General features: G+C 49.6%; 1 protein-coding gene across 2 annotated transcripts in view; it reads left to right on the top strand.

Moving 5' to 3' along the window:
• The window catches only part of LOC135221872 (RNA exonuclease 5-like), a 79752-nt gene that overhangs the window by 35458 nt on the left and 17644 nt on the right, over positions 1–26650 (top strand). The window contains exons 2-4 of one of the 2 annotated variants that reach the window (XM_064259829.1): positions 1678–1953; positions 2191–2295; positions 19693–19887. In XM_064259829.1, the coding sequence (XP_064115899.1) occupies positions 1777–1953; positions 2191–2295; positions 19693–19887 (477 nt within the window). In that variant the 5' untranslated portion in view covers positions 1678–1776. Of the gene's footprint in view, positions 1–1677; positions 1954–2190; positions 2296–19692; positions 19888–26650 lie in introns of those variants that run through there. The other variant, XM_064259830.1, reaches the window with a different exon arrangement.

Here is a 26650-nt window from a genome sequence, read left to right as displayed (position 1 = left end):
TGCGTGTCTCCCTCCTCTTGCTCTGGCAACGGAAAAGGATCAGCAGCCAAACAGCCCGAAACACCAACTAACCTGTCTGGGCTGGGTCCATGCGTCGGCTCCCGAGACGAACCCACTATAACAATACGAACATCACTTCGTTCTCCTTCAACAGACGATTCATTAACATGTCCGTGAATGGTCACGGGCGTGGCCGACTTACAAATGTGAGTTGGAGAGGAATCCTGAACGCTCAAGATCGAAGAACAATCCTCGAGAATCGAACTCTAAGAAGCATCAGTGCGAGGGGCAGGTCAAACACTCCTGCTTCAGCAACTTCAAGCTCATCAAGCTCACCACTTTCGACCTATTGACAGGTGCCTTGAGATCTTTATGGCGACGAATAGGCCTTGGAGAAGAAGTAGCACTTGCATCAAGTGCACGGACAGGGGAGGTTGCAACACGCTCGTGATGTGCATGAACGGGGAAGGTTGCAACATACTCGAGACATGCACGGACAAGGGAAGTTGCAACATGCCCATGATTCGATGCAGAGGATGAAGCAGCCGCTGCAGAATACACAATGGAAGATACACTACACTCTCAGGGGAGGTTGCAACACGCTCGCAATGTGCATGGATGAGGGAGGTTGCAACACTCGGGACGTGTACGGACGAGGGAAGTTGCAACAAGCCCGCGAATCGATGCAGAGGACAAAGCCACTAACACTCTCCGAAACATCAACAATCTTGAGAACACGTCCTCGTAGTTCCTTCCTCGTAGGCGAAGAAAGAGCAAAATCCTTAGCTTCTCAACACTTGATATGCCAACGTGGCGCAGAGGGGGGAAGAGGGAGAAGATAGCACTGGTTCCACAAGCGATCTCTTCACAGGAGGCGAGGAGGAAGCAACGCGTTTCCTTCCAATGCTCCCAACCGACAAGGCAGCCAACTTAACATCCAAAACAGAGTCCAACCTCTTAAGCACTGCCTGGCATATAACCTCAGACTGATCTGCAAGAGAAGGCTCCGATGACATGGAAGGAAGAAGTAGCGAACGGGGCAGGATAGATGACGTTGTGATGGAGAGAGGCAGTCCATTTTCTTGATTATATTCGTTATTCACTTAACAAGAGTGAGGAACTATTATTCAGAAGTTTATGAAAAAATGCAAAAGTATCACCTTATAACGTTACATTCCTAGACTCTACTACTCTAGTTAGGTTTGTTGGGCTGACATTGTTTTGTAATTATTGACCTCCCTCCCTATCCCTCAAAACCCCTTCTCTTTCTCATTGTTTTATTTTCCTTTAAATCTGGGAGGGCCGTGAAAGAAAGGACCCACTCTTAAAGTGGTAATATAAAGATTAAGAATCTCTGATCTAGTAGCTAAGAAGCAGTGTTGAGTATCTCACTAATTCATTCCCAAAAGAATAAAAACATCCTTTCTCTTTCTCTATTTTATTCTTTAAATCTGAAAGGGAATTTTACTCATGAGGCAAGAGTGGCATGGAGGGAAAGACCAATGCTTAGAGGGAGCGTGGCAATAAAAAGGTGGTGTAAAGGCTTTGGTTTTTTAATGTTTTCAATATTAAACTCTGTGACTGAAAGTAATACAAAAAATCTTTGCATTTTAGGATTACCTGAAGAGTTAGAATATGCATAATTAACTAAGAATTTATTTTTTGCAACATGTTTAGGTGGGTCTGCTAAATGCACATCAAACCAGATGAAAGATAGCAACAAGACCTCAGAGAAAGCTGACCATGATTCAAGTATAGCCACTGTTAGTGAAGGTAATGGCACAAATGACGAAAGTGACTCAGAAAAACGAAGATCTTCCTCCATCTGACAGTTTTGATAGAAGGCAGCTACTCCTTACGCATTCGGATTTATACCTTTTCAAATATCCTGTGCCAGTTTTAAGTTCATATCTGGAAAATGGTTTTGTATATTCAAAGGATAAATATAAAAAGGTATGGTGGATTCAGTACTTGATTACATTTTCCTAGGTTATTTATTCTTCTTTCTCCTCACTGTCTTTGCTCATATAATGTCTAGAATCAGAAGCTGTTCGAACCTGATTTAGTATGTGTTTCTTGAAGAATTTAGAGGGAGGTAGGGTTTTGTGGAATGCAATAGTTATTGGAGTATAAGGTAATATAGGTAATTTTTATCAAACTAGTTGGTTAATTTTTTTTTACATTTTACAGGTGAAACCATCTTCCCCTATGTATGGAATTGATTGTGAAATGTGCTTGAGTGAGGAAAATAAACTTGAACTAGGAAGCATATCAGTGGTAAATGAAGACTTGAAGGTAAGTGGTTACTGTATTTTAATCATTAACCCCTTCTTTAATGACAGTTTGTTTGGAGGTACACAGAGTACCACCATTCAAGACTATTGCACAGTACTGGGTACATGAAGGTGGTATGCACATACTATCAAAACTCCCAACCATCCTTTTTTCTGCTCTAGACCTCTTATGATTTGGTTTGAAGCAAAACAAACAGTATTGGATGTGCTCAGGAAGGTAGTATGCACTGCCAGGCATATGATGAAGCAAAATAAACATTTGTTCCGATACGTAATACAAACCATCGGTCCTTTAACAATAGGAATGTAACTTAGCGGCAGCTGGAACCGGTCATAAGCTTCGAACAAGGGGGTTCAGTGGTTAACTGCTTGTCCAATAGTCGGCGGTCAGCGCGACTGAGAGGAGAGGAGTCCCTTTGCTTTCGGCCGCGCTGGGTGATAGACATGTTTGCCGCTCTGCCCGCTTTCGTCCTATGCTTGGATTACTCCTTCATTTTGTGAAGATATTACTTTCTCTTTTACTAGTGTGCTTGTGTGAAAATAACGTGAGTACCTGGTTATTTTTTGTATTTTATGTATTGACTCGTGTGAAATGGATTTCCGCGACCCGGAAAGACCCCCCCCCTCCCCCCCCACGTGAACCACAGATTGTGCCCTGGTGTGGAGGGCTGTAAGTGTGAGGCCTTTTGAGGTAGATCCTCATGAGTTGTGTGCTCGGTGCCGAGGGCGTGAATGCTCTCGCGCAGAGCCCTGTGATTTGTGTATTGTTTGGTCGGAGGAGCAGTGGGAGCGTTATGAAGGGAGGAAGAAACCACGTAAGCCAGCCAGGGAGTCATCGGAGGGATCTCCAGTTACTCCCTTGGTTACGGCCACATCTTCTTCTTTTCTCTCTCCATCACAGCTCCCGCGTATGGCTCCTTCCCCTTCGTGGGGGGTATCTTACTCCTTCTCTTCACTCGATCAGTCGAGTGTAGAGGAGGGGACGAGGTACCCCGACGTTCAATTGTATTCAGGGTCTTCCGTTCACTCGGGGTGGGATCTGTCCCCCCTGGGCGAGGGGAAACCCCCCATTAACCCGACACTTTCTTCCTCAGGTTGCCTACTACAGGGGACGATCTCGGCCAGGTCTGGTACTCGCTGGGGCTCCAGGGGACACCGAGCGTTCAGGGCCTGCGGGGTCATCTCGCGAGGGGGACCAGGCCTGTAACCCATGGCCCGGTGACGACAACCACGACCAAAGTGTCCATGCCGGGTTACATTGCTCCTCCTCACCTGGTATATACTCAACATGTGTCGATGGTGACCCCGACAGCTGCTGTGCAGGCGCTGCTGCTGGGTGTACAGAGGATGATTGTGACGCCGCCGCCTGGTTTTGCTGCTCTTGCTCCAGCCACTGACTTCCGGTGTCCCAAGAGCTCCCCTTTAGATCTGCCGCCGGTAGCGAGGATGCCGCTGGTTCCTGCTCTGCCGACTGTTCTTATGCTTGCCACCCCTGTACCAGCTCCTGCCGCTGTCGTTCCTGCCCATGGTGTTGCTGCCCCCACCCCAGGTCCTTCTGGACAGGTGCAGCCGGCCCTGTTGCTTTGGCAACTGCCCTGGCTCCGTCCTGGATGGAAGGCCTGACGGTGGTCCTGAGGAAGCGACAAAGAAGAAGAGGAAGGTGTCGTCGTCATCTTCGTCGTTGTCTGCTGCCGCCGCTTCTTATCTTCGTCGTCGTCTGCTGCCGCCGCTTCCCCTTCAACTTCCAAGGCCCCACAGCCGAGGAAGAAGAAGGTAGCCTCCTTCCCCCTTAAGAAGTCTCGCTCTGAGACCTCTTAAGGGTCCGTCCCACTCCAGTGGGATGGCTGGTCCTCCTGTTCCTTCGGGAACGTGGCCCGTCTCTCCTTCATCAAGGAAGAAGAAGACGGGGACCAGAGGAGTACCGGCTAACACTAGTACCTCCTCGCCTGGCGCCAGAGGTTCTGCCTTGACGCCAGGTACAGTCTCAGCCTCTCATTCGCGAGAGGTACCGAGTGTACGGTCGCCCGCGGGTGACCGTGCAGCCAAGACCCGCGCAACCGAGTTCGCTCGCCGCCAGGATCCAGGCACGGAGCGGAAGGCTGGCGGGAGTCGCCCAGGTGACTCCCACCAGGGCAGCGATCGCTCTCTTGGCGAGCCGCTGGTACCCAGGGCTGATGCGACAGTCCCAGACCGGCCGCAGGCTGAGGTGAGGAAGCGGTCCCCTCGGTCGCCTGGAAGCAGCGTGACACGCCGTGAGGACAGGCCTCGCTCCCGCCGCAACAGCGGACTCTGCCAGTTCCGGGACCAGGCGGATAGGAGGACCAGCAGCAGCTCTTCTGACGCTCGGGACCTTCGCCACTGTTCCCGGTCTAGCCGCTCGACCAGGCCTGCAGCCCGATCGCCACTGCGGGTTGGCGAGAGTCTGCAGCCCCCCCAGCATGGCGGTTCTGCTGGTGGGTGAGGGGGGAGCGTCAGGTCTTCCTCTTCGATCCCTTCAAATTCCGTGCTCCTCGCGATCCCGCCACGAGGGCCCAGGAGCCTGGCACGGTCCTAGGACAGACCAGATCGTACGCGTAAGTGACAGGAGGAGACCATGAAGGGTCTGTTGTGGTTCCTTCTGTAGAAGGAGGAGGGTCTCGGGAGGCATTCTCGCTAGATGGGCTTGACGGTCCGTCTCCACGAGACACAGTCACTCCTGAGATCCAAAGGTCGTTCGCTGAGGTTATTGCGCCGATTCGTGAGCACAACAACCTCGGGGAAGGATCTCCGCTCCCACCTTCCGAGCCTACGTCTAGGCTGGAGTCGTTCTGGGGACCTAAAAAGGAACCCAGGATGGCGGTGGGTCTGCCACAATCAGCCTTGGCCGACAGTGTGCTGAGCCAGGTGGACACTCGTCTCCGGACAGGAGGATTGCTTCGGTCCGGCAGGTCGTCCAAGCTCCTTCACCCACCTCTACTACGACAGAGGCACTTCTACGTGCCAACAGAGGACCCTCTGCCGCCCAAGCAGGTTAACCCGGAGCTGGCTAGGCTAACTCCAGGGGTGTCTCTTCAGCACCTGCTGTCAGAGAACCTCTGGTTCTCGCAGCAAGAGGCACTTGCGTTGGAATTGACTGCCATGGCAGCATTCCAAGCAGTCTCGTGGATAGACCTGTGATCCCTCACAGTGTCTAAGGTCGCAGCCTCTTCGGGAAACATCACTCCTGAAGGGGACCTGGCTTTCATGAGACTGTGCCAGTCTGGAGGTAGGGCTATCTCGTACCTGGCCCACCAGATGGCCAACCTGTGGGCCAACCTGGTTCTGAGGCGTAGGGATGCTATCCTCACTCGAGTAACCAGGTCGGCAGGGTGCGAGGCGGCCTTGGGTCTTCGCAACGGACCGGTGGAGAGTTCCTCCTCTCTCTTCCCCAGAGAGATGGTGGACGCTGCAGTGGAACAATGGCGCACTGATGACAGTGACCGTCTAGTCCACCAGGCAGTCTCAAAGGCGGCTGGGCAGCCTCGAGTCACTGCTGCTAAGCCTAAGAGTTTAGCTAGCGCTTGCTCTGCAGCTAAGATGATTGCTTCGTCGAAGCCGAGAGGAAAGGCTCTGCCTTCAACTTCATCTGTAAGGAGCGACCGTAACCAGCCCCCCTTCTCTCGGGGAGGAGCCGAGAAGAAGAAGTTGAAGAGAGAAGGGAAACACTAGGGATGGGTTCCCCCTCACCTGCTGCCGGAAGTTGGGGGGTGCCTGGCAAGCCATTGGGCAACTTGGCAGTGCTACGGAGCAGAGACCTGGATAGTAAATATCCTCGGGAGGGATATCTACTACACTTCGAGTCTCGGCCACCCCTCACCTCCAACCCAGTCCATCTACAAATGTACGTTCCCGGTTCTGCCAGGGACGTGGCACTTTGGCAGGAAGAGAAGCCATGCTGAGCAAACAATTTGTGGAGATCGTATGGGATCAGTCACCAGGCTTCTACAGTCGACTTTTCCTGGTGGAGAAGTCTTCGTGGGGCTGGCGCCCGGTGATAGATCTCTCTCCCTTGAACTAATTCGTTCGCCAGACTCGGTTCACGATGGAAACGACATGTTCAGTGCTCGAGTCCATCAGGGAGAACGACTTCATGCTTTCTGTGGACCTGAAGGATGCGTATTTCCAGATACCCATCCATCAGTCCTCCAGGAAGTACCTCTGCTTCATCCTCAACGGGACAGTGTACCAGTTCAGGGCACTTTGTTTCGGTCTCTCAACCGCCCCACAGGTGTTCACTCTGGTGTCGGCTTGGGCCCATTTGGTAGGGATACATCTTCTGAGGTATCTCGATGATTGATTGGTCCTGGTGAGCTCTCGCTCGCAGTTGCTACACGACAGGGATCGACTCCTCGAATTCTGCCGCGACCTTGGGATCGTAGTGAATTTCGACAAGTCGAATCTCGAGTCCAAGCAGAGGATGAAGTACCTGGGCATGCTGATCGATACGGTAGCAGGGCGAGTCGTCCCTGCGGACTCGCGGATCAGCAGGTTCAGGGAGGCAGCCAGACGGTTCCTGTCCCTACAGGAGCAGCCAGCTCAGCAGTGGCAGGTCGTCGTGATCGGTCACCTGTCGTCTCTTGAGAAGTTAGTCCCCCATGGGCGTCTTCACCTGCGGTCTCTTCAGTGGAGGCTAAAGGAGAGTTGGTCACAGGCAAGAGACCCACCGTACTTCCCCATGTCTCTCACGGAGGAGGTGAGGCAGGACCTAGCCTGGTGGCTGGACGACGGGAACCTCGTAAGACAGGGATCTGACCCTCAAGACCCTCTTCCTGCTGGCCCTGGCATTGGCGAAGAGAGTAGGGGAACATTCCAGGGGATGGGGATCTGTTACACTCGATTTCGTCCTGGACTTCGTAGCGAAGACTCAGAATCCTTTGGTCCCTGACGACTGGTTCGAGTCATTCATGATCCCCTCCCTGAAGGACTTCACCAATAACGATAAGGATGAGATGCTACTTTGTCCTGTGAGGGCACTTCTGAAGAGAACTCGACACCTCAGGCCTGAGGGTTGAAGCCTCTTCGTTAGCACCGGGATTACCAAGAAAGAGGTATCCAAGAACACTTTCTTTCTGGCTGCGTGAGGTGATCAGGAGGGCGTATGACGCGGATGGTAGTGACAACACCCGTACCCTTCGTCCGAGAGCCTACGAAGTCAGAGGTATTGGTCCAACCCTTGTGTTCCACAAGAACTTCTCCGTGGCACAGGTTCTGAAGGCGGGTTTGGACCAACTAGACCACCTTTACCTCCTTCTACCTTCGGGATATTGCCCACAGGTCCTTGGACACCTTTTCCTTGGGACCCGTGGTGGCTGCTCAACAAGTTGTGTAGCTTACCCAGCACCCGAGCGGACAGAACAGCATCACATCCTTGTGTAACTGCATGAATGGACTAGTGAAAGAGAGTGTGACTGGCTTCTCTTCCTCCTCTTTTCTCCTCCTCTACCTGTGGTAGAGGGCCGCGGTCGTCACTACACTGGACAGGAGGCAGATGCAGGTAAGCTACACGACCGAGCTCCAACCTATCCCTTTCAGTAGGGATAGGAGCATTTATCCACCACTCCCCTAACAAGGGGGAGAATGGAGGCCAACAAGAGACAAACCCATGACTTCATATTTGCTCTTGAAGTAGGAACTAGTTCTTGCTTGCTGTTCATAAGAGGTACGCTTGCCTCCCTCTTATAAATTTGGTCCAGAGGTCTGACCACTGATCCCGCGGTGCACACCCCGATCAGCTGGGCAGAGACTAGGATCCCTCCCTCTGCTCTTACGACCAGGGAGGGAACCAAGGTTGGACAAACACCAGTCTGTTCATAAGACTCAGATTCCACCCACCAATAAGTGAGTCTTCCTATTGTTAAAGGACCGAGGGTTTGTATTACGTATCGGCACAAATCACTATACAAACCTGAGGTCCTTTACACATAGTCCCACCTCATGCCACCCCTCACTCTGTTTTTCCTGGGCCTAAAGCAAAGTGACTCCTCTCCTCTCAGTCGCGCTGACCGCCAACTATCGGACGAGCAGTTAACTACCGAACCCCCTTGTTCGAAGCTTACGACCGGTTCCAGCTGCCGCTAAGTTACATTCCTATTGTTACAGGACCTCAGGTTTGTATAGTTAGGAAAAATACAATTTTCAACAAATTGTGATTTCAGCTGGTTATCTAGATTTAGGCATTTGGATATATACTGTGTATACATAGTACACATACGTACTGTATATAGATGAAAAAGTTACATGGCAACAATTGCTCGTAATATTGTGGGAATTCTTGGAAGGGAAGTTAGGGTATGTCATTTTGCTTTGCACTTCTGGGCAGTAAGCATGGAATACGTTCTAGGGTCTGACACTATTTTATTACAATGATTAGTGAAAAAAGATGCATCCAAGAACCCATGTTTGTTTTTTAGACATACAAGTGTGAAAATGTAAAAAAATCTTCTTTGCGATTGTAAAACTATTTATAATTTTGTTTGTTCCGACACGGCATACAAACCTTCGGTCCTTTTACAATAGGAAGGTACTAGCGGCAGCTGGATAGGTCGTAAGCTTTCGAACAAGGGGTTCGGTAGTTAACTGCTTGTCCGACAGGCGCGCACGCGCGACTGGGAGGTAAACAAATCACTTTTGCTTTCGGCCTCACAGCGAGTGGACGTGTGTGTTCTACGCTCTCTGCCCGCTTCTCGTCGTTTGCTTTCCCTTGGTTGTATGGTTGTGTTTGTGTTTGAGTGAACATTGTAAGTACAATCATTCCCTTTTTTTCATCATTGTGAGAATTAATCTGATCAATTATAGAGTCTCCACGCCCCGCTACCCTCCGGAGATTGTGCCCGGGTACCGAAGGGCGTAAATGCGGTAAGTTCTGCTCCTTCCCAGAAATTGATCCCCATATTTTGTGCGCTCGGTGTCGGGGCCGCGAATGTACCCGAGCCGAGCCCTGTGAAGTATGTATGTCATGGTCGGAGGCGCAGTGGGGCTTGTACGAAGGTAGGAAGAAGCGAAGGCCGGCAAAGGAGTCGTCGGAAAGCTCTCCCGCGACTCCTTTGGTTACGGACACTTCTTCTTCTTTCCTGCCGCCCGCTCAGCTCCCACGTTTGGCGCCTTCCCTTCCCCTTTCGGGGGGGGGGGGGGGTTTCTAGGTCCTTCTCCTCACCCGATCTGTCGAGTGTGGAGGAGGGCGCGAGATACCCCGACGTTGAGTTGTATTCTGGGTCCTCTATCCGTTCGTCTACATCGCACGGACGGGTAGAGGATCCTGCTAATCACCCGACCTTTGCTTCCTCAGGTGCTGTTGCCGCGAAGGACGACCTCGGACAGGTGTGGGCATCGTTGGGTCTGCAGGGCGTGCCGAGTGTCCAGGGGCTGCTCTACCATCTCGCTGGCTCTGTGGCGGTCACGCACGCTACGGTGACGACCACTACCACGACCCTGTCAACTCCTGGCTACCGCTTCACCTCTCAAATGGTGTAACCCGCACCGCGGTATCTGTTACACCAACTACATCGGTGCAGGGGCCTATCGCCGTACCACGGGGGAGTGTGATGCCGCCGCCTGGGTTTGCCGTGCTGCCTCGACCGGACTTCATGTGCCCGAAGAGCTCGCCCCTGGACCTCCCACCAGTACCTAGGATGTCTGTGCCGCTGGTCCGTCCACCTGGTCTACCTGTACAGCCTGCCGTACCTGCCGTACCTGCCCAGCCGCTGTTTACGGACGTGATGTTGCCGACCACTGCTGCTGTTCCTGTATCTGTTCCTGCCGTCTCCACTGCTGTTCCTGTGATGCCTGCACCTGCTGACGTTGTTCCTGTTCGTGGCGCCGCTGCTCCCGATGCCGATCTGTTCGGACAGGTGCGTCCGGGCCCTATTGCTTCGGCAACAACAGCCCCGGCTCCGCCCTGGATGACAGATCTGACATCGGTCCTGAGGAAGCTGACGAAGAAGAAGAGGAAGAAGAGGAAGGTGTCGTCGTCGTCTTCATCGTCTTCTTCGTCGTCGTCGTCGTCGTCGTCTGCCGCCTCTCCCCCTTCATCTTCTAAGGCTCCACAGCCTAAGAAGAAGAAGGTCGCCTCCTCCCCCCCTAAGAAGTCTCCTTCGGGAGCTTCTAAGGGCCCGTCTCGCTCCGGTGAGACGGGGGGTTCTTCCGCTGGTCACCCTGCTCCTTCGGGGGCAGGACCCGTCTCTTCTTCCGCAAGGAAGAAGACTACGGGGACCAGAGGGGTGCCGGCTAACACCGGCACTTCCTCGCCTGCTGTTAGTGGTTCGACCACGGCAGCAGGATCCGTCTCGGCCTCTCGTTCGCGAGAGGTACCGAGTGTACGGTCGCCCACCAGCGACCGTGCAGCTAGGAACCAGACCTCTGAGCCAGCTCAGCGTCAGGTTCACGGCACGGAGCGGAAGACTGGTGACAGCCGCTCACGCGACTCTCACCAGACCAGCTGGCTACCCGGGCTGACGTGACGGTCCACGACCGGCCACGGGCTGAGGCTGGGAAGAGGTCCCCCCGTTCGCCGGCACCAGCCACGGCTGGTACCAGCGACGTGACGCGCCGTGAGGATACGCACCGGTCTCACCGTGACAGTGGAGCTCGCCGGTCGCCTGACCGTCACTCTCACAGAGAGCGATCGGGTACGGCCACCAGCACCAGCTCTTCTGACACGCGAGACCGGGGCCGCTGTGCTCAGTCCAGCCGTTCTCCACAGTGAGACGGCTCGACCAGGCCTGCAGCTCGATCGCCACCGCGCGGGTTGACGATCGCCTGCAGTCCCTCCAAGCCCACTGGTTCTGCCAGCGAGCGAGGAGGGAGCGTCAGGTCTGCTCTCCCATACCTTCAACCTCCTCGGGTTACAACCGGGAGGAGCGTATGAGGAGTGATCGTGAGGGGTGCGCCCCTCAGGATCCCCACCACGACGTCCTACGTACCAGGCACGGTTCTCGGACCGGCCAGGTCGTATGCACAAGTGGCTGGAGGAGACCGAGAGGGGTCTGTCGCTGTTCCCCCCCTCGAGGGGGGAGGATCTCTGGAGCTGCTCCTGTTCGAGGGACTGGATGGTCCTACTCCTCAGGATGCAGTCACTCCTGAGATTCAAAGGAACTTTGCCGAGGTAATTGCGCTGATTCGTCAGCACAACGACCTTGGGGAAGGATCGCCGCTCCCACCATCCGAGCCCACGTCCCGGCTCGAGTCGTTCTGGGGCCCGAAGAGGGAACCCAGACCGACGGTGGGTTTGCCGCGGTCTGAGCTTGCCGACTCAGTGCTGGACCAGGTAGAATCTCTTGTCTCCGGGCAAGACGGTTCTCTCAAGTCTGGCAGGTCGAGCAAGCTGCTTCCACCTCCTCTGCTGCGACAGCGGCGTTTTTACGTGCCATCTGAGGACCCGATGCCGCCCAAACAGGTGAACCCGGAGTTAGCCAGGCTAACGCCGGGTGTGTCTCTGCAGCAGCTCCTGTCAGAGAACCTATGGTTCTCGCAGCAAGAGGCACTCGGCCTGGAATCCACTGCCATGGCAGCTTTCCAGGCCGTCTCCTGGATAGATCTGTGGTCCCTCACAGTATCTAAGTCGCAGCCAACTCCGGGGGAATTTCTCCCGAAGATGACTCGGCCTTTAGGAGACTTTGCCAGTCTGGGGGAAGAGCCATCTCCTTCCTTGCCCACCAGACGGTAAACCTGTGGGCCAACCTGGTTCTCCGACGTAGGGACGCTGTCCTTACTCGAGTTTCCAGGGTGGCTGGGCGTGAAGCGGCATTGGGACTTCGCAACGGACCGTTACGGAGTTCCACGTCTCTCTTCCAGGAGAGATGGTGGACGCTGCGGTGGACAGACGGCGCACTGACGACAGTTACCGTCTGGTACACCAGGCAGTTTCGAAGGCTTCTGGGCAGCCTCGAACTGCGGCCAAGCCAAAGAGCTCGGCTAGCGCTTCCACGGTGGCTAAGACGGTAGTCGCGTCAAAGCCCCGTGGAAAGACTCTGTCTTCTTCGACTTCTGCAAAGGGGAGCCGTAACCAGCCCTCCTCCCAGCCCTCCTTCTCCCGAGGAGGCTCTGGGAAGAAGTCGAAGAAAGGGGGGAAACGCTAGGGACGGCGTTCCCCCCCACCTGCTGCTGGAAGTGGGGGGGTGCCTGGCCAGCCATTGGGCAACTTGGCAGCGCTACGGCGCCGAGACCTGGATTGTAGATGTCCTTCGGGAGGGATATCTATTACCCTTCGAATCTCGGCCACCCCTCACCTCCAACCCGGTCCAACAGCAGTCGTACGTTCCAGGGTCATCGAAGGACGTAGCATTGAGACAGGAGATCAAGACCATGCTGAGCAAGAGAGCTGTAGAAATCGTCACGGATCAGTCACCGGGCTTTTACAGTCGACTCTTCCTGGTGGAAAAGTCTACGGGAGGCTGGCGCCCGGTGATAGATCTCTCTCCCCTGAATCGGTTTGTTCGCCAGACCCGGTTCACGATGGAGACGGCACGTTCCGTGCTCGACTCCATCAGGGAGAACGATTTCATGCTTTCAGTGGACTTGAAGGATGCGTATTTCCAAATATCCATTCATCAGTCCTCCAGAAAGTACCTCCGCTTCATCCTCGACGGGACGGTGTACCAATTCAGGGCACTTTGCTTCGGTCTCTCAACCGCCCCACAGGTGTTCACGCGAGTGTTCAGTCTGGTGTCTGCTTGGGCCCATTCGCACGGGATACGTCTGATGAGGTATCTCGACGATTGGTTAGTCCTGGCGAGCTCCCGCTCGCAGTTGCTACAGGACAGGGATCGACTACTCGAGTTCTGTCGCGATCTGGGGATCGTTGTGAACTTCGAGAAGTCCGATCTCGAGCCCAAGCAGAGGATGAAGTACCTGAGTATGCTGATCGACACGGTAGCAGGGCGAGTCTTCCCCGCAGACTCGCGGATCAGCAGATTCAGGGAGGCAGCCAACCAGTTCCTGTCTCGGCAGGAACAGGTAGCTCAGCGATGGCAAGTCGTGATCGGACACCTGTCGTCACTCGAGAAGTTAGTCCCTCACGGGCGTCTTCACCTGCGGTCTCTTCAGTGGAGACTAAAGGAGAGTTGGTCACAGGCGACGGATCCCCCAAGCTTGCCAGTGTCACTGACACCGGAGGTGAGGCAGGACCTAGCCTGGTGGCTGGACAACAGGAACCTCTTAAGAGGAGTGCCTCTGCGCACTCCCCCCCCGGACATGCAGCTGTTCTCAGACGCATCGACCGAGGGATGGGGCGCACACCTGGAGGAGTTGCTGACTTCAGGAGTGTGGGACGAGAACGACAAGCACCTTCACATCAATGTACTGGAACTCAAGGCAGCGTTTCTCGCTCTCCAAGAGTTCCAGGACCGCTTGATGGGACACTCAGTGGTGTTGATGTGCGACAACACCACGGTAGTGGCCTACGTTAACAAACAGGGGGGCCTAGTGTCTCTCCCGTTGTACCAGTTGACTCGGCAGGTGCACAAGTGGGCCGAGGCACACTCAATAGAGCTGTCGGCACGCTACATTCCAGGGAAGAGGAATGTAGTAGCAGACACGCTCAGCCGTCGGGATCAGGTGATAGGGACCGAGTGGTCTCTACACCAGGACGTGGCGGAAAGGCTCTTCGACCTGTGGGGGCGACCAGTCGTGGATCTGTTCGCCACCCAGCACAACAGAAAGCTTCAGGTTTTCTTCTCAGCCGTGCCGGACCCATGGGCAGCTGCAGAGGACGCTCTTCAACACCCGTGGGACAACCTCTTCGCCTATGCCTTTCCCCCGTTCAGCCTGATTCGCAAGGTGATCAGTCGAGCACTGGTCACCCCGAATCTCAGGATGATCCTGGTGGCTCCCAAATGGCCACAGGCCATTTGGTATCCGGACCTGCTGGCTCTTCTCGCAGGAGAACTGAGAGATTCCCCCTTGGCACAACCTTCTCGCCCAGCCACACGTCGAGCGGTACCACCAAGCAGTCCAGTCCCTACGACTTCACGGCTGGCTGTTATCCACCATCTCTTGCCAACGAGAGGCTTTTCTCGTAGCGCAGCAACAGAGATGGCTGGAAACGTCCGTCAGTCCTCTGCAGCTGTGTACCAGGGGAAGTGGGCCGTCTTCTGTGGTTGGTGTCGTAGACGGGGTCTATCTCCTCTCAGAGCCACTCTTCAGCAGGTAGCGGATTTCCTCGTGTTTCTTCGCCGAGAGAAGCTCCTCTCAGTCCCCACAGTCAAAGGATACAGAGCCGCCCTGGCGCTTGTCCTGAAACTGAGGGGATTGGACATCTCGAACTCGTTCGAGATCTCCTTGCTTATGAGGAGCTTCGAAAGGTCTTGCCCACCCAGGGAACTCAGGCCCCCTGCATGGGATGTGACTCTCGTCCTTAGGAGTTTGAACTCGAACAACCCTTCGAACACCCTTCGAGCCACTCCGAGAGTCGTCAGACAGGGATCTGACCCTCAAGACCCTCTTCTTGCTGGCCCTGGCATCGGCGAAGAGAGTAGGGGAACTTCATGGTCTTTCCTATGATGTACGACACTCCAGGGGATGGGGATCTGTGACGCTCGATTTCGTCCCGAACTTCGTTGCGAAGACTCAGAAACCGTCGGTCCCTGACGACAGGTTCGAGTCTTTCACGATTCCCTCCCTAATGGACTTCACCGATAATGATGCGGATGAGATGCTGCTTTGTCCTGTGAGGGCGCTACGGCGCTATCTGAAGAAAACTCAACACCTCAGGCCTGAGTGTCGACGCCTCTTCGTTAGCACCGGGGTAACCAAGAAAGAAGTATCCAAGAACACTTTCATTCTGGCTGCGTGAGGTCATCAGGAGGGCGTATGAGGCTGATGGTAGTGACTACATCCGTACGTCCCGTCCGAGAGCTCACGAAGTCAGAAGTATTGGCCCCTCGTTGGCGTTTCGTAAGAACTTCTCCGTGGCGCAGGTCCTGAAGGCAGGTGTCTGGTCTAACCAGACTACCTTCACCTCCTTCTACCTTCGGGATATTGCCCACAGGTCCTTGGATACCTTTTCCTTGGGACCCGTGGTGGCTGCTCAACAAGTTGTGTAGCTAACCCAGACCCTTGCAGGCTGAAACAGCATCGAGTCCTGGTGTGACTGTGCGGATGGATGTGTGAATGAGTGAGTGACTGGCTCCCTCTTCCCGTCTTTTCCTCCTCCTCTACCTGTGGGCAGAGGGCCACGGTCGTCACTACGCTGGATGAGGACGAGATGCAGGTGAGCTATATGACAGAGCCCCATCCTATCCCTTTCACTAGGGATAGGAGCAGAATATCCACCACTTCCTCCTACAAGGGGGGGGAAGTGGATGCCTACAAGAGACAAACCCATGACTTTATATTTGCTCCTGTACAGGAACAAGTTCTTACATTGCTGGTACGAAGAGATACGCTTGCCTCTCTCTTAGTACTCAGTCCAGTAGGTCTGACCATTGATCCTGCGGTGCACACCCCGACCAATCGGACAGAGGCTTGGATCCCTCCCTCGCTCTTACGACCAGGGAGGCTTCCAAGGTTGGGCGAACACCAGTCTGTTCACAAAAGACTCAGATTCCTCCCACCAAGAAGTGAGTCTTTCCTATTGTAAAAGGACCGAAGGTTTGTATGCCGTGTCGGAACAAATGATGACAATTTGCTCCAAAATTGCATTTTTCCTAACTATACAAACCTGAGGTCCTTTACACATAGTCCCACCTCATGCCACCCCTCACTCTGCAGTTTTTGCTTGGGCCAAAAGCAAAAGTGATTTGTTTACCTCCCAGTCGCGCGCGCGCGCCTGTCGGACAAGCAGTTAACTACCGAACCCCTTGTTCGAAAGCTTACGACCTATCCAGCTGCCGCTAGTACCTTCCTATTGTAAAAGGACCTCAGGTTTGTATAGTTAGGAAAAATGCAATTTTGGACAAATTGTCATTTTTCTGTGCTTCTCTTCTGTCTTTTTCTGTGGAGATACTTCAGTAGAAAAAAGTTCATACATGAAGAGGAATGATTATACTAGCCACGTAAAATAAGCTCCATTTACTTTTTATTTCATTACCAAGAAAATCGGTTCATTAGCGAATGCAATGTTTACGTTTCATTAAGCTTCTGGGTAAAGAAGAGGCTTAGGGTGTTCATCATTTGCTTATGTCTATCGACCATCCTTATCTCAATTTTGTTATGTTAGGCTTTACGTGACTAACACAGCATTGGGTCCCATCCTCCAGCTCTCTTTACAAGGAGTCTTGAACCAGTGAAAGTTATCATTCTTTTTAATATATCAGTGCTGGGTGACTGTTACAGATTATGTCTAGTCTTGAGGTTTGTTGCTTATTTGCTTCCTTTGAGCAAGTTACTTTAAAGTCTTCGGCATAGGGTACGCAGATGTGCTGCCGTGTATGCTGCGGGGAATAAAAGTTATTATCATGTTACATAAGTTTTGAGCAGCAATTCATTAGTTTAAATAAATTTGTACTCATTATGTTTCAGCACTACTTTCTATTTTCACGTCAGACATTATTTAGCAATCTTTTATTGATTAAGGTTATTGTATTATTTCTAATTTTGAATGTTATGTGTTGCAGTTGGGGAGAGTACTTACCAATTTTTTTTCAACTGCAGTGACATTAATATTAATTGACTTTTTGCTCATTCCTTTGATGTTATGTGTAATGTCATTTAATAAATGCTGAACAATGCTGGATTTCAGTTCATGTATATATTCAAGGAAATCATGAGGTAGATAAAACAACTAAGTCTGTATTTTTTACTGCTGCATTAATACTGGCAGACTTCATATTCATATTGGTAATAAGAGTCATTATGATGGGAGAGGAATAATTAGAATGCATCATTCATCTTTTATTCACTGTACTTGGTTGTCCATCCTTTTCCTTGCTTTTTCATTAGATATTTTTTATTTTATTAATGGTAGTAGCTGTCTGAGGTGTTCTTGACTGCAATTAGTATGGAGGAGCTATGTTCGTATAAGCTTTAGCCCACTTAAGGATCACCAGTCCATATCCATAGGTTTTTAACTGCTTTGTTCCTTACATGACCAGGAACAACAACATTTACTCATAGGAGGGGAAAAATTGTATGACGAAGAAGCAGGCAAGGCAGAGCTTCCATTCTATCACACATAACTTTGACCCACTACTGGCTCAGGAGAGGCGCTAAGAGTCTCTGATGCCCTCTTCCTCTTGACATCGCTAGGCCCCGGCACAGGGCTAGATGGGAAAACTTTGGATTCTGTTTTCTTTACTTGGCTGGTTGTATCAAGAACCTTGCCTCTACCAAAAAACTGTTCCAGAACTGGCATCATCTCTTGATGAATGAGAGATTCCTTCCTGGGCCAACGGTAAGCAGAGAGGCAGCAAAGATGCCGAGAGAAGGAATGCAAGTAATAGAGGGGGCAGGATTTTCTATTTCCTGGAGAGATTTTCCTTAGTCTGACTTCTTAACACCTCTATTGTCGTCTGACTTCTTAACACCTCTATTGTCATATTTTTCACACTGAGAAACAGACCGCGATTCACACTTTAACGCTCAAGAGCATTCTTGTCCTCAGCATTACGAGCACACCTGTTCTAGTTATGCCTGTACATTTTCATGGTCTAGGGAACGACACAGAAAACACACTATGATAAAGCCTTTATTCACCATCTCAATCGAAAAACACTGTAAACACTATAGGAAAAGGAAAATATAAAAGCGAGGTGAATATTATGCAGGCTGGCATCTTGAATAGCTAGCATTAACATAATTGTCTGCGTATGTACAATTAGGATACTCATGTCACAAGGTGTTGAAGGTTTGTATGTTAAGAAAAATACAAATTATTGTTGAATTTGTCATATCTGCAAGGTTTTCTTATACTGCATTACTCTTGATATCGGTGAGAAACCATTGTTATATGGTTGATTACAGTTGTATTTTTAAAAAAATTTAATATTGTTGGTATACTGCTCTTTTTCTTCTTTTACAGATTTTCATGTCCTCACAACTACATATGAGAAAATCAAAAAATTGCTCTAAATTATTGTGGCCCACTTGCAGTTTGTTATAATGAATACATGGCTTGTTTTATTGAATGGTAAAATGTTAAATGGATAACTACAAACTGAAGCAGATTAAGTGCACTGTCAGGGCTTGGCAGTCACATTTGAAAAATTATTTAGGTGGTGTCATATCATCTTGAGAATTGGGGATACCAGTTTAATACAAGTTTACTTAAAGGCCATCACTTAGGACCAAAATCTCTTCTTGAGATAATTAAAAATAAATTCTTTTTCAAATGACCAAATCTTAATTGACAGCAAATTAATTTTTATTAGATTCAAATACTTGAAGAGATTTGTCAAATCTGCATTCTGTCTTCCCAGTTATAAAGTTTTTGTGCATCTGTAATTCATGAGATATATATTTTTTTTTTAAGACAACCCTGTTCTAGTTCATTGAACTCAGTGCTCTGGTTATCTTCAGTAAAGAATTTGAATGGCATGTTATTTTTATTTTTGTAGTAAAATGTATAAAACTTTGAGATTTGATTATTCATAATATAAAGGATGATAATGCTATCTATCTTATATACTACCGGTAAAATAAATTTGCATAACTGTTAGAGAGATAGTTGTATGAGGGCATAAAATTACATTGCAGATCTGCCTTCTCCAGTGATCAGTCCCCATTGTGTAAATGGTTATTTATCACATATGAATTTTTTTTCTTAAAAATCTGTCATTGCATGCACTTGTTACTCTTGTAAATAATGTCACCTTAGTTCTTAATATAGTGTAATGTTGTAATGCAGTTCTGCTCATGAAAACTGCAGACTTCACATTTGTATTTTCTTAATTCCTGGTTAAAGATGGACAGGTACTGCATAGCAGCTTATTGAAATAGTAAAGAGACAGTTAATGAAAGGAGAAAAGAAGGGCCTAATGTCTCGCCTGTCAAATGGTTGTACTTTATGTCTAAACTTAGATGTTTCTACTGGTGTTCCTTTTAATAATTTATATAAATTTTTAAATCCTTAGTGTCTTATTAAGTCTGCATTTTGTGACATTTTTTGTGAGTACTTATTTATTGGTATTCATTTGAAATTTAGTACTATTATAATTGAATTTTGAAAGACAAAAGTACAAAATAGCTGTTTACCTGTCCCAGTGACTTGTCACCCTAGCAGCTTCTTATTGCAGCTATGCTAGGGTGACATGTATCTCCAGAATTAGTGGGAAAATATTAGTAATGTAGACTATTGACAGTAAAAATGTTTTCTTTTATTTTCTTTATTTAATTTTTCTTTTTGCTCCAATGGTGTGGTATTAGTCTTAGCTCTATAAGCTTAGATATTAAGACTGCAAGTTTAGATTCAGTTTTCAAGGTATAATACTGTAGTTTTATATTTTCACAGCTTATTTACCACAAACTGGTCAAGCCAGAGAAGAAGATCGTCAACTACCTTACACAGTTCTCAGGGTTAACAAAAGAGATGTTAGAAAGTGTTACTACCACTGTATACGATGTACAAAATGATCTTCGTTCCTTGCTGCCACCAGATGCAATCCTTGTAGGCCATTCACTGAACAATGACTTAAAAGCTATGAAGGTATGTTGTTCTAATTTACTCTAAGTTAGAATATAGAACACATTGGTAAATGTTGATTTATTTTAATGTTATTAATAGATAAGAAGTGGTTAACTACTGTAATGTTTTTGTGTTGGAACACAGCTTACAGATGCTTTACACAGCACACTGGATAGGATACTACAGGTGGTTTTGTTCGGTGAAACATCTGTTTGTTTCTAGTGTATTGCTTTCAGCCCATTATTCTTCATCTGTTCCCTTTGGTGTTTTCCCTCTTGTTCATCTTAAAACTTTCCTTTCTTTGGTTTTCCTCTTTTAAGATCAGATCCATAGGATCTGTGAGTCTAGAAATGAGATTAGTCTTCAGTTCCACGTTTCACATGAATATCTTTTGGGTAAGACCCAAGAGTCCAAGAAATGAGAGAATATTGTCTTCATTTTCCACCCCTCAAGAGAAAATCCTTTGTACATGGACAAGACCTGTGAGGCTAGAAATGAGATGCAGTTGTCCTCAGTTTCCACCTCTCAAGAGAAAATCCTTTCTTTTAGACCTGTAAGTCTAGAAACGAGATGTGATTGTCCTCAATTTCCACCACATCAGAGAAAATCCTTTGGGTAAGGCATGAGAGTCTAGAAATGATATTCAGTTGTCTTCAGTTTCCACCTTGTACTATAAATCCTTTGGATAGAATTGGAGTTTAGAAATAAAATTTGGTGGTGGTGTAAAATAATGTATGATAGTGAAGGAAATATTCTTATATATTTACTGGGAACTCATTAAAATTAGAATCATGTCTCTTGGAGAGGAGAGAAGATCTTATCCTTTTTATAAGAACTATGCCTGACCCAATAGTAGTTTAGGTGGCTGGAGCCATCATTCGAGTAGCAGTAGTTGGGAACAAGAGGAGGTTCTATTGTAGCCAGTTTAAATCCTTAAATGATGCATGAAGTCAATGAAAAGAGTCAGGTTCAATTGTTTCCTGCCTTCACATCCATTAGGTATTGTTTACTGTCAGTGTAACAATAATGCAGTTTGTATTTATGGGCCTTTATATTTGCATTTTTTAATTAGATAAAAGATTTTGCAATTTTTTCAGTTGTTGACACTTTTTAATTAGCACACATCTGTCCAGTAGTTACAATGATTCCAATAGTCTGTGTAACTTTTTTATAAAGACATAACTTATTTATAGACATGACACTTTATCATCAAATATTGGAGCAGCTACTATGTTTCCATTCTTAAATATTTTGGGTCCCTGCCCATATTGCTGATAGTTGCTAAAGCAACAATTAGGACAAATAAAAACTATCAGTTCTATTAATTACTGTTTTTGTACATTCAACTTCCCTGTCAGATATATACTTAGCTTTAGACTCCGTCGCCCCCGACAGAAATTCGAATTTCGCGGCACACGCTACAGGTAGGTCAGGTGATCTACCGCCCTGCCGCTGGGTGGCAGGACTAGGAACCATTCCCGTTTTCTAATCAGATTTTCTCTGTCGCCGGTTCCGTCAACATCGTTGTCGGTTCCTCCTGACTTGATTTTCGTTTTTCATCGCCATTGATCTTCTGGGCTGTATTTTTTGGTGACGTATTGGATCATTGGTTTGGCATACGCTTTTGTGGACTGTTTACTGGATTTCACTTTGGATTTTTCTAAGAATGTCTGACTCTAGTTGTGTAGTTAGAGTATGTGTGAATGAAGGTTGTAAGGTGAGGCTACCGAAAGCTTCGGTAGATCCTCACACTGTATGCAGGCGGTGTAGGGAGTATGAATGTTCTTTCAGTAATACGTGTAAGGAATGTGAGAATTTGAGTGAGGACGGATGGAAGACTCTAACTTCCTACTTAAGGAAGTTAGAAAGGGATAGAGCTAGGAAAGCTTCCTCCAGAAGTTTGAGTAGGTCTCGCTCTAACGAGCCAGTTAGTGTCGAGTTAACACCTATCCCACAAGTAATTGTTGCATCCTCTCCCATGATATCAGCTCCTCCCTTCACAGATCCTGCAGATTCTTCTGTGGAAATTGCAGATTTTAAAGCTACCCTCAAAAGGATGGAGCTTAAAATGATAGCTCTTGAAGGTAAGCACAGTGCAGTGGAAAGTGATATCAGTGTACCCAGTGCAGTGGAGGGGGCGTCTGATCGGCTCTGCAACGCTCCCAGGCCTAGACCTTTTCCAAGCTCCCAGGCCCAGAGGAGAAGGAATGTCAAAAGCTGTACGGAGGTTATGGAGGATCCCCACCGGTCAGGCGTTCCTTCGGCAGGATCTGTGTCGTCACAGACTGCTAGGGATTGCCGTTGTAAAGGCATCCTGAGAGAGTGCTTCTCTTCTTCCGACTCCTCGTCGCACAGAAGAGGTTGGAGTTCGGATGATCAATCTCGTCCTCTGAAGAGAAGATGGAAAGCGCCCGCATTGGACTCAAGCCCCGAACGCTTCTCAGAAGGTTCGCCGATGGATAAGAAGAGAGCCAAGAGGGCTTTGCATTCGCCTTCTTTCGGCTGGGAATCCCATTCGTCCCCCGAACCTCCTTCTGTCAAAGAGAGGGAAGATCCTACGACAAGAATTCTCCTTAACATGCAGGAGCAAATCTTGTCCTTGGTGGGAGTACTCAAGAAGGATCCTTCTCGTAGGAAGGACTCCTCTCTTCCCATTAAGAGATCCCGGATCATGGACATACCGAGGCGCGAGGCGCCAACTCGACACCGAGTCTTCGGATGATCGCCAATCTCCTTTCAGGCGTATGTCGCCAATGAAACAAGAATCCTCTGCTAGGCGCCAACCGCTATCCAGGCGCGAGCCACTTCCCAGCCTCTCGGCGCCAGCCAACCGCGAGTCCCCGGTCAGGTGTGAGTCTCCTTCCAGACGCGAACCTTCATCCAGGCGCGAGGCGCCAGACATTTTGCCTTCCAAGATAGAGCATTCTTCTAGACGCAAACGAGTTTCTGGAAATGTCGATGACCATGACAAAGGCGCAAGATGTCGCACAGGCGGCCGTCGCCTTTGTCAGGGCGGACATGAGACACCTTCCAGACTCTCTGAGCTACTTAGAAGAAGCACTTCTCCATTAGAACAGAGGACTGATATAGCAGGTGACTCCTCTCAGAATAAGCGCTCACCTTCTGTTGATCGCGATTCCCCCATCAAGATGAGACAAGAAATTGAGGAAATTTCTGATGAAGAATCCCCAAGAGGTGCGGCTCTTTCGGATTACAAGACCTTAGCGGCTTTACTGCTGCAAGAGTTTGGAGACTCTCAGTCCAGCCGCCCCTCCTTCTCCTCGTTCTTTGTTCACCAGCACAAAGACTTCTAAATCCTCCTCCTTCCTGAAGATGCGTCCGACTATCTCCATGAAGAAAGCCCTACAGTCAGTTGGGGCTTGGTTCAGCTCTAAGGAGGAAGCAGGTAAGACTGTCTTTACCTGCCCTCCCTCTAAGCTTTCAGGAAGGAGGGGCATTTGGTATGAGACGGGGGAAGCCATGGGACTGGCCCTTCCTTCGTCTGCAGAGGCAGATTTCTCGACTCTTGTGGACTCGACGTGGAGACATGCAGTCTACAGCCAGAACCACATGGGGTATGTCAGAAATGGACCATCTCCTCAAGGGATTATTCCATGTCCTGGAAGTTTTTAACTTTCTGGACTGGTCTCTTGGGGCGTTGGCCAAGAAGACTCAAGACTCGGAATTCCTTAGTCCCGAAGTGCTTCATAGCGTTTTGTCATGTATGGACAAGGCTGTCCAAGACGGCTCTGGAGAAGTAGCCTCCCTTTTTGGAGCAGGGATACTCAAGAAGAGAGCAGTTTTTAGCTCATTTCTGACAAAAGCTGTCTCTCCAGTTCAGAGGGGTTCTCTTCTATACGCTCCTCTATTGAACCAACTGTTTCCTACTCAGTTAGTGAGAGACATTTCTCACTCACTCACTGAGAAGGCTACCCAAGATCTAGTTCAGTCAGCGAAAAAGGCTAGAACTGCTGTACCCTCTGCTAAGAAGGGAACTAGTACTCCTCAAACGCCCTTTCGAGGAGGTCCTTCTTTGCGATCCTCCTCTGAGAAGAGAGGGAGGTCATCCATTAGACCTTTTAAGAAAGGAAAATGACTCTTCAGTCCTCCAAACACCAGTAGGAGCCAGGCTTCTGAAGTTTGCGGAAGCATGGACTTTGAGAGAGGCGGACAACTGGTCCCTCTCAATAATAACGAAAGGATATCTAATCCCCTTCAGAGACAGACCACCCTTGACTTCGACTCCAAGGGAACTGTCAGCCAAGTACAAGGACCCTGTCATGAGAAGAACTCTCCTGCAACTTGTGGATCAGATGTTGGAAAAGGAGGCCATCGAATTAGTACAGGATCCCCACTCCCAAGGCTTCTACAATCGACTTTTCCTTGTTCCGAAAGCCTCAGGAGGCTGGAGACCTGTGCTAGACGTGAGCGCATTGAACCGATTCGTAAAGAAGACGAAATTCTCTATGGAGACTTCCGCCTCGGTTCTTGTGGCTCTATGTCCTGGAGATTGGATGGTCTCCCTGGACCTGCAAGACGCGTACTTTCATGTCCCCCTGCATCCTTCATCAAGAAAGTTTCTTCGGTTCATGATACAGGGCAGGATCTTTTAGTTTAGGGCCTTGTGCTTTGGCCTTTCCACAGCCCCTCAAGTTTTTACGGGCCTTATGAAGAACGTAGCCGGTTGGCTACATCTGAAGGGGGTGAATATATCGCCTTATCTCGACGACTGGCTCATCAGAGCCAAGTCGGAACATCAATGTTTGGAGGACTTGACAACGACTGTGGACCTGGTACGGTCCCTTGGACTTCTTGTGAACCTCGAGAAGTCCCAGATGATCCCCAGCCAGAACATTGTCTATCTGGGGATTCAGATGGCTTCTCGGGGTTTTCGAGTTTTTCCATCGCAAGAAAGGTTCGTTCGAGGCTTGGAGAAAGTCTCAGCCTTCTTAGGGAAGGAACGAAGCTCAGCGAGGGAATGGCTGAGCCTGCTGGGGACCCTTTCCTCGCTGGAGCAGTTCTTTTCTCTAGGGAGGCTCAACTTAAGACCCCTACAATTCTTCCTGCAGAAAGTGTGGAATCGAAAGACAGATCTGTCAGACTCCTTCCCAATTCATCAGGAGATAAAGAACCACCTGGCGTGGTGGGTGGCTCCTCTCAAAAAGAACGAAGGCATGTCCCTTGCGATTCCGAGCCCCCGCCTAGTGTTGTTCTCTGACGCATCGGAGACAGGATGGGGAGCAACACTAGGAACGAGAGAAGTGTCGGGCACTTGGACAAAGGATCAGGTGTCCTGGCACATCAACTCAAAGAAGCTTTTGGCTATCCATCTAGCCCTAAAGTCCTTCGAATCGCAAGTCAGAGGCGTGGTAGTCCAAGTCAACTTGGACAACACCACGGCTCTGGCCTACATTCGAAAACAAGGAGGGACTCACTCTTTCTCCCTCTACGAGTTAACAAGAGATCTTCTCATCTGGGCAGAGGAACGAGGCGTCACTCTCCTTACCAGGTTCGTTCAGGGAGAAAGGAATGTGAGAGCGGACCTGCTGAGCAGGCAGAACCAGGTCCTTCCAACAGAGTGGACCCTCCACCTCGAAGTCTGCCAAAGGCTTTGGGCCTTGTGGGGAGACCACAGATAGACCTTTTCGCCACGTTTCTCATGAAAAGGATGGACAACTTCTGCTTGTCAGTCGAAGATCCGAGAGCCATAGCAGTCGATGCCCTCCTCCTGGACTGGTCGGGCATAGACGCATATGCCTTTCCCCCATTCAAGTTAGTGGGGGAAGTAATAAAAAAGTTTGTTGCCTCGACGGGGACAAGAATGACACTCATAGCTCCCTTTTGGCCCGCACAAGATTGGTTCACAGAGGTACTGGAATGGACAGTGGACTTCCCCAGATCTCTTCCCGAAAGGACAGATCTGCTCGGACAACCCCACTTCGAGAGGTATCACAAAAACCTCCCCGCTCTCTCCCTGACTGCCTTTCGACTATCAAAAGACTTGTCAGAGCGAGAGGCTTTTCACGCAAGGCTGCCAGCGCAATCACCAGAGCCCGCAGGTCTTCAACCTTGCGGGTATATCAATCGAAGTGGGAAGTCTTCCGTAGATGGTGTAGGTCGAAGAAGCTGTCCTCTTCCAATACCTCTGTGACCAACATTGCTGATTTTCTCCTCTTCCTGAGAGAAGAATCACGATTAGCTGTATCTACTATTAAGGGATACAGGAGCATGCTCTCCGCTGTCTTTAGAAATAGGGGCCTACAGATAGCGGAGGATAAGGATCTTCATGATCTTATACGGTCCTTTGAGACAACCAAGACTAAGTTTTCTTGTACACCTAGTTGGAATCTTGACGTAGTCCTCAGATTTCTGACTTCCGACAAGTTTGAACCTCCTCATCAAGCCTCTTTTAGAGATCTGATGAGGAAATGCATTTTTCTCTTGGCCCTCGCAACTGCCAAGAGGACAAGTGAACTCCATGCATTGGATTCTCGTGTCGGATTCAAAGGAGACTCGGCAATATGTTCTTTTCAGCCATTATTTCTGGCAAAGAACGAGAACCCTTCTAATCCCTGGCCCAGAAGCTTTGAAGTTAAAGGGCTTTCTCCCTTGGTAGGGAAGGAGGTAGAAAGGTCTCCTTGCCCTGTCAGGACACTAAAGTTCTATCTTCAGAGGAAGAAACAGCTTAATGCTTGCCAACAGAGTCTCTGGTGTGCTGTGAGGGACCCGAAGAGACCCATGTCGAAGAAAGCCCTGGCCTTCTTTATGAGAAGTGTGATCTCTG

The sequence above is a fragment of the Macrobrachium nipponense genome, chromosome 3 (genome assembly GCF_015104395.2).
Source record: "Macrobrachium nipponense isolate FS-2020 chromosome 3, ASM1510439v2, whole genome shotgun sequence".
NCBI lineage: Eukaryota > Metazoa > Arthropoda > Malacostraca > Decapoda > Palaemonidae > Macrobrachium > Macrobrachium nipponense.
This window is presented reverse-complemented; position numbering and strand designations above follow the sequence as displayed.